The following is a 12,638-nucleotide window of genomic DNA, read 5'->3' as shown; positions in this document are numbered from 1 at the left end:
AGAGACAGACGGTAGGAATGGTTATGATGATGATAGAGGTAGACGAAGGCACACTGACAGGGATAGGGACATGAATAGAGATGAGGGGAACAGGAGAAATGGGTCCAACGAAGATCGGGATGAGAGGCATGGGCGATTCGGGGAGCCAGAGCTGTACAAAGTTTATAAAGGGAGGGTTTCGAGGGTAATGGATGCAGGATGTTTTGTTCAGCTTGATGCGTTTAGAGGAAAAGAAGGATTGGTGCATGTATCACAGATGGCTAATAGGAGGATTGTGAATGCCAAGGATGTAGTGAAGCGAGACCAGGAGGTCTATGTCAAAGTTATCTCTGTTAGTGGGAATAAATTGAGTTTGTCAATGAGGGATGTGGATCAGAATAGTGGAACGGATTTGTTGCCATTGAAGAGGAATGAGGAGGATGATGTGTTCAGAACAAATCCTTCTGGGAGGAACGATGGTGGAGGGACAGGGACTAGACTTGGTCTCTCTGGGATCAAGATCACTGAAGATGATGATGATGGTGTTCCTTCATGTAGGCCACTGAAGAAAATGAGTTCACCTGAGAGGTGGGAGGCTAAACAACTGATTGCTTCAGGTGTTTTGAGCGTAAAGGAGTGTCCGATGTTTGATGAAGAGGGAGATGGGTTGCTTTACCAGGAGGAGGGTGCAGAAGAGGAGCTTGAGATTGAGTTGAATGAAGATGAGCCTGCTTTTTTGCAGGGCCAGAGTCGGTACTCTGTTGACATGTCCCCTGTTAAGATATTCAAGAACCCCGAGGGATCTTTGAGCCGTGCAGCAGCACTTCAATCTGCTCTGATAAAGGAGAGGAGGGAAGTTCGGGAACAACAACAAAGGACAATGTTGGATTCTATTCCGAAGGATCTGAACCGGCCATGGGAAGATCCAATGCCAGAAACAGGCGAGAGGCATCTTGCTCAGGAGCTGAGAGGTGTTGGTTTGTCTGCATATGACATGCCGGAGTGGAAAAAGGATGCATATGGCAAAGCTCTGACTTTTGGACAAAGATCAAAGCTCTCAATCCAGGAACAGAGACAAAGTTTGCCCATCTACAAGTTGAAGAATGAATTAGTTCAGGCTGTCCATGATAACCAGGTCCTAGTTGTCATTGGTGAGACGGGCTCAGGCAAGACAACACAAGTCACACAGTATCTGGCTGAGGCAGGATACACTACAAAGGGAAAAATCGGATGTACTCAGCCTCGTAGGGTGGCTGCGATGTCTGTGGCCAAACGAGTTGCTGAGGAATTTGGTTGTCGTTTAGGGGAAGAAGTTGGATATGCCATCCGTTTTGAGGATTGCACGGGTCCAGAGACCGTGATCAAGTATATGACAGATGGTATGCTTCTTAGGGAGATTCTGATTGATGAAAGTTTGTCACAGTACTCTGTGATAATGCTTGATGAGGCTCATGAGAGGACAATTAACACAGATGTCCTTTTTGGATTGCTGAAGCAACTTGTGAAACGGAGACCTGACCTTCGTTTGATTGTCACGTCTGCGACTCTAGATGCAGAGAAGTTTTCTGGATATTTCTTTAATTGCAATATCTTTACTATTCCTGGAAGAACATTCCCCGTAGAAATTCTCTACACGAAGCAGCCAGAAAGTGACTACCTCGATGCAGCGCTGATTACTGTCTTACAGATTCACTTGACCGAACCTGAAGGTGATATACTTCTGTTCTTGACTGGTCAGGAAGAGATAGATTATGCATGTCAGTGTCTTTATGAGAGGATGAAAGGTTTAGGTAAAAATGTTCCTGAGCTGATTATTTTACCTGTGTACAGCGCCCTACCCAGTGAAATGCAGTCCAGGATTTTTGAACCTGCTCCTCCAGGAAAGAGAAAAGTAGTAGTCGCTACAAATATTGCTGAAGCTTCTCTGACTATTGATGGCATATTTTATGTCATTGATCCGGGTTTCGCCAAACAAAATGTGTACAATCCTAAACAGGGGCTTGATTCATTGGTGATAACTCCAATATCACAAGCATCTGCAAAGCAACGAGCAGGGCGAGCAGGACGTACAGGCCCAGGGAAGTGCTATCGCCTCTATACAGAGAGTGCATTCCACAATGAGATGTCTCCCACGACAATTCCGGAGATTCAGAGGATAAATCTGGGGATGACTACTCTTACCCTGAAAGCTATGGGTATTAATGATCTTTTGTCTTTTGATTTTATGGACCCCCCATCACCCCAGGCCCTCATTTCTGCAATGGAACAGCTATACAGTTTAGGAGCTCTGGATGAAGAGGGGCTTCTTACAAAGTTGGGTAGGAAAATGGCTGAATTTCCTCTGGATCCTCCACTGTCCAAAATGCTTCTTGCCAGTGTAGATCTTGGTTGTAGTGATGAGATTTTGACCATCATTGCAATGATTCAGACTGGAAACATCTTCTACAGACCTAGGGAAAAACAAGCGCAAGCAGACGAAAAAAGAGCAAAGTTTTTTCAGCCTGAGGGAGACCATTTGACACTACTTGCTGTCTATGAGGCCTGGAAAGCTAAAAATTTTTCAGGTCCATGGTGCTTTGAGAATTTCGTTCAAGCTCGATCATTGAGGAGGGCACAAGATGTTAGGAAACAACTTCTTTCTATCATGGACAAGTATGTCTTGGTACTTCATGACTTCCTGTTGCCTTCATGTCCTGTTTCTATAATAATTTTTTGGTTGATATTATGCTTTGGTGGTCCTGAGAAAACGTCGATTATCATATCTTTTTTGCTGGTTGAATTGCTGAGTTTTGTTAGTTTGTTGAATCTGATCCTGCTTCATGACTTCACCCTTTACTGAACTTATGCGGACCAATTAGTTGTCCTTTTGGGGTGCTAAGGAAGTTAGCTCTTGGACTTATCATCTCTGGTGGAACCATGACTCTTAAAACATGATCCCATTCCCTGCCTTCTCTCACAGAGAGGATTTTTTATTTGCTGTCTCCTTCCCAAAAATTGACTCTCTTTCTTATACCTGTGATAAGTTTTGAGATTTACTTCTGGTCAACATCTATCCCAAAAGTAATTGCTGTTCAGTTTGAAGCCCTTTATTTTAAACTTAAAAAGTATTACTTTCACTTTCTTCTTTAACCACTTAGTTTAAATAGTTCATTTTCTTATTCTCTCCTAACTCCTAAACGATCATGTGTTTCTACGTGAAAGACTTTAGTATATTAATTAAAAGTTATTGTATTTTTTATTCCATTTAATGATATTAAGATGCAAGATTTTCCTTCATGTTGACAAGTTTCTAAATCTTGCTGTATGTGAACAGGTACAAATTGGATGTTGTGAGTGCTGGTAAGAACTTTACAAAGATAAGAAAAGCTATAGCTGCTGGTTTCTTTTTCCATGCAGCTAGGAAGGATCCACAGGAAGGTTACAGAACGCTAGTGGAGAATCAACCAGTGTACATACATCCAAGCAGTGCACTTTTCCAGAGACAACCTGACTTGGTTATCTATCATGAACTTGTCATGACCACCAAGGAGTATATGCGTGAGGTCACTGTCATAGACCCCAAGTGGCTTGTTGAACTGGCTCCAAGATTCTTCAAAGTTGCAGATCCTACAAAAATGAGCAAGCGCAAGAGACAAGAGCGCATTGAACCACTCTATGATAGATACCATGAACCCAACTCTTGGCGCTTAAGCAAACGGCGTGCTTAGCGTTGCCTAGTTGGTTACTGGTCAGTTTTGGGGCTCTTTTCTTTTTGGTTTCTGCTGCAAATGTACATTCTTCAATTCTAGATGAGTATGATCTGTCATTTTTAATTGGAAATCTTCCTATGTCAAAATGCCAAATTTAATACTGAACTGAATTAACCATTTAGTTTGGTTATTGCCAGAATTCTTTTTAGTTTTCTGGTTTGGTAATTTTTGTTATAAAGATTTTCTTTTTAAAAAAATGTGAAATAGTTAAAAAACAAAAAAGTAAAACCATACTTATATATTGTTATTATCTTTTCCTATTCTGGTAGTAAAATTGAGTATATTCAATTATGTAGTGACTAATGTGAGCTCTGCTGTTCATCCTTGGAAGGATATTACCATTCAAATTCATGGCCCTAAAGTAAGCCCCTGCAACCCCCTGCCAGGCCATCCCAAATTGTGCAGCGGGTGGAGAAAGGGATATTGGGGGCTGAGGGGTATTTTTGTTATTTGGTTCATAAGTATTTTGATTTTTAGTTTTTGACTATTTTACGCAAGACTGAAATAATCATTTCACCAACTTTCGTCAAGTTGAGTTGACTAACATTAGTTAGAGGTGGGTATCTATAATGTCAATGTTAACTGGAGGAAATTCTTTGTAGTAGTGGGGAGGTCAGTATCTATCTACTATATATAATTGTAGTAGTAGAATGTGCTTGTCTTCACCCTTAACAATTGTGAGCTGGTTAACTTTTATTCTTTTTCAATTTTCATTTATTTGTTTGTTTAGTAGAAGCATTACAGATTCATCTGAGAGGTTTTTATTTGGTATTTCTCTCATTTTGGTATATCACCGTGGAACTTTAATTTTCGCCTAACCAGTCTTTCCTTGTCATTCAATTTTCATGCAAATGAGAAAGACTATTAATTCTGGGTTCCTTTCTACAACATCTTTTGCCTCTTTTTCTTAACATATGTAACTAGCTTTTTCAGACGGTTTTAGATGTTATTTTGCTTGGGATCTGCAGAAGTTGATCATTATCATATTGCAAAATAAATTAAATTGATTCCATCATTAGAAGATCCTGCATAGACCTTATCACTTGGTTTTGAACTCCTTGTGATTAGTCAAGAACATGTCTCTTAGCTTCAACGGTTACTGGTTCCTATCTTTATCATGATTTTTGGATTGTTTACAAGTTTATTCAGTTCCAGAAGAAGAGGTAAGTTTGAAGGGTATAGGTTAGTGTTTCCAATTGTTTGGTTGTGTTCAGCTATGATAATTTCCGTTGTTACTTTGTATAACATTCTCCTTATCAAATAAAAAACTGCTTCACTGATACTGGTTATATATTCCATTCATTTGTCTAGTTATCAGTCTAGGAATCTCCAATTCGCTAAACATGCTTTAGAATGAAAGTTCTCTTGATACCGAATAGATGCTTAAAACGTCACGATATGGTATCCTTCTGGTTTCACTTTTGGACCTAATATTCTTGTGTTGAAAGTTTGTTGCTTTGCAGTAAAAAAACTGCCTTGGGTTTGTTCTATTTGTTCTCTGCAAGGAACTATGGAGTGTAATCTTGATGGCGGGTGTATTGCCATGCAGCACATATGATCCAGGGCATTTTGCTGTTGAACGTGCTATTTGGAAGCATAGTGTGCTGCAGATGATGCTGGTGTTGGACGGCCGTTGTTTCATCTTGCATACTTGAACTCTCAAATCTGCCGTAGTCTAAGCTAAGCCTGCACTACAGAATAGATAAATGTCTAATCCTGCTAAAACATTTCATTTGTGATGACAGCTATTTAAGACATCTCTCCCTCAGCTAAGATATATATAAAAGGGCATGCTGATCGAGATTGCAGCAGATCATTTGCAAGCAGAGTCTGTTCTAACCGTAGATAAAAGGGTATACCATGTTGCTTCATGTTTCTAGATATATCGAGGGTAAAGGCAAACATGAAACTGAGATGCAACAGAATGTTAGAGATGAAGCCCACAACTAAAGAAAATATAACTATGCTTGGTTATGAGATAGTTTTGCTTTGATTTCCTTTCTGTTTACAACTTCTTGACTTTGGAGAGAGAGTGTTGGAACTTTCAAATTACTGTGGTCTAAGTACACATTTCGACCTCGTGATTTATGATAGGGATAATTACATTCTTTTTCCACGAGGTTTCTTATAATTACTATAAATTTTTATATAAATTTCTTGTGATCTGAAAAATTATATATAACATTTATTTCTGTCTAATAATAATTTTTTCTATTAGTTAAAATTTATCAAATATGTTGATATTAATTAATTTAGGTTCTCTTATAGGGGTTTTTTTGCACCTTTCCTCTGCATTCCTTATATATTTTTTTTCGTCTGGATAATTTGGATCTATTTGGCGGCTCACTTCAGGGACGTCAATTTTAAATTATAATTTATTAATTTATTTTATGGTCCAAGTAAGTGGTATAAAAAATGCAAGCTAAAGCTGAAGATAAATTAGAGACGGATTACGTTTATAAATATCTGAGGGATCAAAATTATTGTTTTGTGGAAACCCCAATTAGTCCAAAGTCCACACAAGTCGTCACCACTAATCTGTTTGTCCTCTTCTTGGGAAATGATATTTTTTTGTCTCATAAATTAAATTCATTTTATTTTTGATTTAATAAGTTAGATTTATTTTACTTTTAGTCTTGTTAATTTTGAAATTTATATTTTTTAGTTCCATAATTTAAAAGTATTAGCACTTTTTCGTTCTTATTTACCTTTCATCTATTATTCAACAGCACAAGAAATGTGATCGTTAAGAATTTTTTAATTGAAGGAAAAAAGTTGCATGATATCCATCTCAGGACCAGTTCTGGAGAGAATTACAACTATATTTTAGGAAAAAAAAAAACACAAATCTTGAAGAAAGAGCAAAAATTTAGTTGAATCCTTTTCATATTTTTTGTAAGTTGAAGCAAAATATAAATAATGCAAAAAAATTTATTTTTATAAGTGAATCAAATAGGTAAAGTGAATCAAAATATTTATATTTCACTGCAAAAAAAAAGATCAATTTTTCTTTCAATCAAAATTATTTAAAATCGTTAAATTATTGTTCGAAATGTGAATAAGAATAAAAAATATTAATTTTTATAAATTATGAGATTAAAACGAACGCGGATAAAGGAAAAATAAATAACTTAGTACGAATTTCAACGCCCTTATACGATACCTTACTCTTCTTCTCCTTCTTCTTCAGGCAGCCACACGAATAAATTCGGAAGACATTTCGTCATTGCTCAAGTCCCAGGTAAGGAGAAGTCCTGTGGCCTAAAATGAGTGATTGCTACTGTATTTAATGTACAAAAAGCCGATTGTTTTTGGTGAAGTGAAGACTGATGACCGTGAAAGATTGCGACTTTCTCAGCACTAGTCTTCCCTTTTCTTTTATGGGTTTTTTTTTTTTAAATGCATTTTCGGTCTGAGGTACGAGTAGTCCAAGATTGAGAGGGATGTAGGTAGCTAACCTGATTGACTAGTGCTTTTACTTCCTAAAGTTTAAGTACGAGTGGGAAGTTATCCAACAGCCAAATGTTTACATAACTTGTTGAGTCGGATCGGTTTTTTAGGAACACGGCTGCTGTTGGGCTCAAGTGGTGCTGCTTTAACTAGGGGTATTGTGTTATGTCGGTCATGTTAAAAGGATTGTGAATATTGGAATCTGTTACTTCTGTCACTAGGTCAAGACATGTCTTAATTAACGGTGAAATGGCAATATTGGATGATGTTCTCGTCATAAAACTCCATATTTTTTTATGTTGTGTGGAAAATGGTATGTTTTGGGACTGCCTCTTTACTGCATATGCTGGGGGTGGGGTGGGAGGCTATTTTGTGACATGTGCCTTTACTCGCCATTGATGTCCCAATGCCTTCATTGGTTGTGTATGTAGTCTAACCTACCATTTACTAGGACAATTATGAGCACTCTGAACATAGGCAAAAAGCAGGACTTTGCCTGTATTTCCTCCTCTATTAGTCCGATATTACGCCTACCCACATTAAATACACAAGATGTGAATGTAAGCTAATTGTCTCTATACTTGGTTAACAATCCTTTGGAGGACTGAGTCTGAGCGATCTCTTCCTAGATAGTTATTGTGTTAACTGGAATTGAGTACTAAATCCATATTATTTAAAGGGAAGTTTGTTTGAATAAATTTGCAATGTCCTTGAATAACCTTGCAAATTCTTTCAAATAACGTGCAAAATCTTTGAACGACATCATCGTAGGCCGTTGCTAACTGGCATAAACTCCATAGCTTTCTGTTATACTTGTCCTATGATTGGTGGATATTGACTTGGATGGTGGAGATTTACTTAATAATGTCTCAATAAAGCATTTGAGTATTCAAATTCTGAAACAGGGAACAACCATTCCCTTGACTTGAAATCCAGCCAGAAAGAGCTACAAATTCTAACTCTCTCTTGGCAGTAAATTCTAGAGTTTGGTCACCCATAGCTCTTTGGTGGTTACTAAAGCTCGTTAATTACAATGTTTCAGCAGCAATGCAGCAGAAAATAACAATACAGAATAAGCGTGGTGAAAAACTTGTTGGTATATTGCACGAGACGGGTTCGGCGAACCTTGTAGTTCTGTGCCATGGATTTCGGTCCTCAAAGGTTTGTGACATCCTTTGGTTTGATTACATTGTGATTCAACTTCCAGAATTTTAGACGTTCATTCACATGCTAGTTTGATGTCATGAGACCATAATTTTTCCTTTTCCTCCTTGTATAAATGAAAGAGTGACAGTTTCTACCACAGTGTGCTCCCTTTCTTGTTCTAAAGTCTAAACTGCAGATTCGTAATGTAATCATCGTATGTGTAATTGTATTATGTCAAACTGTCGGAAATTTCATGTAGTTAAAAGATCATTCAAATTGAATTTTATTTACTGATTTTTGCATGGAACAAATGGATCCTAAAAATTCTAAAATTTGTGCATGGTTGAATCTTAGACTTGATATGCATGCAGATAAATTTAAGTGCGAAACGGAAATGCTGGTGTGGTTTTTTGGTGAGAGCTTGTGTTTGTAATGTTGAGCACAGATGCATTCAACTTTTAATCTATACACTTGCAGATATATGTCCTACACCTATGGCTGGTCTAAGTCTGTGTTTCACAGAAGTGCACAATTCTTTCTCACTTTTTTGTTTGGCTTTTTTTTTTTGTTGATTTGATTTGATTTTCTTTCTTCCTTTCAATCTTGAGGAAAGGTCCTATTGTCTTATAATTCATCTCCGTCTCTGACTCAACCTGGGAACCTGATGAGTGGTCCTATGGTCTTTTTAACCTTAGGAAGAATGTTCAATTTTCACAGAGAGATTTGTCTTAGACCCCTTAATTGCTGTAGCAATGTTATGTTTAATTTAAGTGGCTATGTTGTTGAAACCAATAACGTAGCATTGGTATGTAAGGGAAGGCGTAGCAGCTCATTCAAATATATAGATGCCCAATTGGCTTCACATAACAGCTACATTTAGATACTGGTCTGAGCATAACAGCGTTAACCTGGTTTTGACTTTTATGTTCATTTGCATTCTTTTTCAAGTGTCTAAATTACTAGCAACTATCAACAGCCTGGATATATTTTATTGGTAGGGTTTCTTGAAAGAAAAAGGAAATTAATTGCAAAAGGAAGAGTTTTAGATTGAAAGGTATGAGATTTGGAGTTTTAACTAAAAGAGAAACCAATATAAGGTCATGTTCCACAAGCATTTGACCATCCAAATTAGTGACACCACAAACTGTAGACATTCAGGCAAAAGAGAGTATATGTAATTTAGGGAACTGAAAACAACATTTATTGTCGACTAATCATAATGCTAATGATGAAGTCATCACCTTGCTTCTGTAAGTGAAATTTCCCCCCACTCTATATTTAGATTTTTGTCCCAAAGATTTAAATCTTGACCTGGGAAGAACTGTTTCTGAGTTCTCCAATTAGCTCAGAGCGGCATCTGGTTGTCAGTGCATGCATTCAATTCATTGCTTGAATCCTTCAATCTGCAGGATGACAACATCATGCTCAACCTTGCTGTTGCTTTAGAAACTGAGGGAATCTCTGTGTTCCGCTTTGATTTCTCCGGAAATGGGTAAGGTTAAGAACTTGGGTTATGCACTTTGTTTTTCCCTCTGACAGAAAATATGTGAAATTAACTTTTGGCATTGTTTGAGAACAATATAGTTGCATATACTTCATCTGCCTTCTTTCTATATTATCACTATGGGATTGTATCAGTAGTTTAATCGTGACAAAATGATCCACCTTTACCCTTTTTGCCATTTTTTGTGGTGTTCATGACACATTCCTAAGGTGCATGAAGATGCATGCCCTAGATATCATATTCTCCTTGACTGAGTCATGCCATGCTATTGCTTGCCTAACCATGGTGAATATACAGCTTTGGTGAACTTGAATTTTTACTTTCATCTCCACTTTAGTAATTCATCTGACGGAAGTTAAGTTTGATATTTCAGGAAAGATGTGAAACTTTCAATGGGGAAAAGAATGACCAACTGAGTACATTACATCTCTTAGTTTATCAGTATTTGACTTACAGACATCAGAATTGATAATTCATTGTGCTAGAAAATGAAAAAAGACTTGGTCTACTTGATGCAGAATGTAGTTTCATATTCAACAAGCCATGTTTACCAAGAAACTGTTTTTTAATAGGCGCCTAATTGAAACCTGAGTTTTTGTCCAAGGGACAAACAGTATACATTTTTAACTAATCTTTGTGAGGAAAAAATTGTTCTTTCCATAAAACCACAAATTTGGAAAGAGAGATGCACAATGTGATTATTTTGTAAGGGTTTTCCCCGAATTGAAGAATGCAAAATATTTTGAAGTGGAGTAGACATCAAGTTGGGAAATTTTTTGTTTATTATTTTCATGAATACCTGAAACTTGGAAACATAGGATATTTATCATGTCCAGCTGAAAGTTTTCTCATAGAAGGCACATCTTTTCTCATTTGTGCTTTTTCTCTATCTCTTTGAAAAGCTCTAGGGTGGCAACCCATAATTGGTAATCCTGTTCGTCTAGTGCAGTGGTGGAAGTGCACCCTATTAAATTTGTGAAGAAATTTAAAAAATTTTAAGTGCAAAGTGTGGACTCCCCTTTTCTGTTATTTATTCTGGTGAGCCATGACAAATTCAAAATAGATGTTTCTTTCCATTACCATGTCCATCCAAACACTTTTCTGCTAGCACACATGAATTGTGGGGCATCAAAGCCAGTGGCTATGGCAACAATTTAAGCTCTTGGTAATACTCTATTCAGTCTATATTTGTTTGCTTACTCTGTGTAAGTCTCGTAATGTAAGTTCATTGTTCTTAGGCATAACTAAAGTTGGTGCAGAAAGTTTCTGGATGTGTGTTACCAAATGCATGCTCCATTCCATAAGATTATGTAATGTGAAATACTATGGGTTGGCAAGTAACTAACCTGAGAAGGCTGGAGTTATTGCCTGTGCTTAATGTTGGTTGGACAAGAATTCTTTTTCCTTTTACATTTTCCCTTTTCATTATACAATCACACTTCCTTCAGCATTCCACAGTTTATCCTTCTATAAAGATCTGAAATTTGTTTGTCGCTCAATTCTTTGGCAAATTTTATTTTTATTTGTTGCTATCATGTTTTAGTTGATCTACAGGGAAAGTGAAGGCTCATTTCAGTTTGGTAACTACATTAGTGAGACTGAAGATTTGAGATCTGTGGTTGAATATTTAAGAGGAATAAACCGCTGGACAGTTGCGGTTCTTGGGCACAGTAAAGGTATACCAACTATTTATATCTGAACATCTTATAATGCTGCAATGAACACTAGGTAGATCGAAAATAACTTCCTTGCAGAATGTTACACAACCAGATAGCCAAAATTCTTAAACAACCTCTTCCCTCAAATGATTTCCAGTCTGGTCTGAAATTAAATCGCTATTCACCTATTCTGATCAATCTTATAATTGCCATGTGACTCAGTCTTCATTCAATTCTAGCCTTCAACACCATCAAGTTTACCCTTTGTTCTTTATAACACAGGTAGTACAGAAACACATGTTGGTAATATGCTTTGTGTGTGCCTGTAGGTTATTTACAGACACATGCTTTTGTGTGTGTACGTGTAGATGTCATGTATGCATGCATGAATTCTGCATTATTATTTTCTTAATCATGCAATCCAAAGAAAATCTATTCTACCTTGTGACAAAATATTGTTAGCTACTAATTCTGATATATTCTACTAATTTTGTTTGACCATCTTCTGTGACCTGTAATATGATATGACTTAGCATGCTAAATTTACTTCGGAGGTAAGCGTTGTGGTCATTCTTAGCGAGTCTGGAGATATCACATGATTCTTGAAGTTGTCATATTTCGCAATTTTTCTGGTTTTGGGGATTTAATTTTGACAAGCTGGTATGACCCAATAATGTGCTTGTACAAATTCAGACAACATGATGTAATTGAGCACTTAATTGACTTCAGGGAGGGATTTCTGTGCTGTTTTAGTTTGTTAGCATAAAACATTCTTCTGGAGGTTCTTTGTTCGCCCTCATTTCTGTATCTGCAAGGGGTTCACGTTTTTCTCTAATTGTGTTTGGTGTGAGACAAAGTCACATTTTTTTCCAGATGTGCACAATTAGATTCCCTGTTTGCAAGTTGCCCTTTTTTACTCATAAAACTAGAACATAACACATCCCAGAGGCAATTAGCTTCCCCACTTTAGATATTTAGTTCTGTTATCATAGTATATATTTCTTATACAGTTAACTCTGTTGAAAACTTATTTTTGCTTGGATTCTTGTTTCCACATATTTCAGGTGGGGATGTTGTTCTCCTGTATGCATCTAGATATCATGATACACATGCCGTGATAAATGTCTCTGGTCGTTATGATCTCAAAAGAGG

General features: G+C 37.1%; 2 protein-coding genes across 2 annotated transcripts in view; both read left to right on the top strand.

The window, feature by feature from the left end:
• The window catches only part of LOC105161860 (probable pre-mRNA-splicing factor ATP-dependent RNA helicase DEAH5), a 6,556-nt gene extending 675 nt beyond the window's left edge, over positions 1 to 5,881 (top strand). The window contains 3 exon segments of the mRNA XM_011079693.2: positions 1 to 2,631; positions 3,293 to 3,706; positions 5,278 to 5,881. The exon segment at positions 1 to 2,631 is cut by the window's left edge and continues 40 nt beyond it. Coding sequence (XP_011077995.1) covers positions 1 to 2,631; positions 3,293 to 3,686 — 3,025 coding nt within the window. The 3' untranslated portion in view covers positions 3,687 to 3,706; positions 5,278 to 5,881.
• The window catches only part of LOC105161859, a gene marked incomplete in the record, with an annotated part of 9,032 nt that continues 3,235 nt past the window's right edge, over positions 6,842 to 12,638 (top strand). The window contains 5 exon segments of the mRNA XM_020694037.1: positions 6,842 to 6,969; positions 8,221 to 8,339; positions 9,734 to 9,816; positions 11,383 to 11,504; positions 12,551 to 12,638. Coding sequence (XP_020549696.1) covers positions 8,226 to 8,339; positions 9,734 to 9,816; positions 11,383 to 11,504; positions 12,551 to 12,638 — 407 coding nt within the window.

Source organism: Sesamum indicum, linkage group LG5 (assembly GCF_000512975.1).
Source record: "Sesamum indicum cultivar Zhongzhi No. 13 linkage group LG5, S_indicum_v1.0, whole genome shotgun sequence".
NCBI lineage: Eukaryota > Viridiplantae > Streptophyta > Magnoliopsida > Lamiales > Pedaliaceae > Sesamum > Sesamum indicum.
Note: the sequence above shows the minus strand (reverse complement) of the source record. Positions and strands in the feature narration are given on the sequence as shown.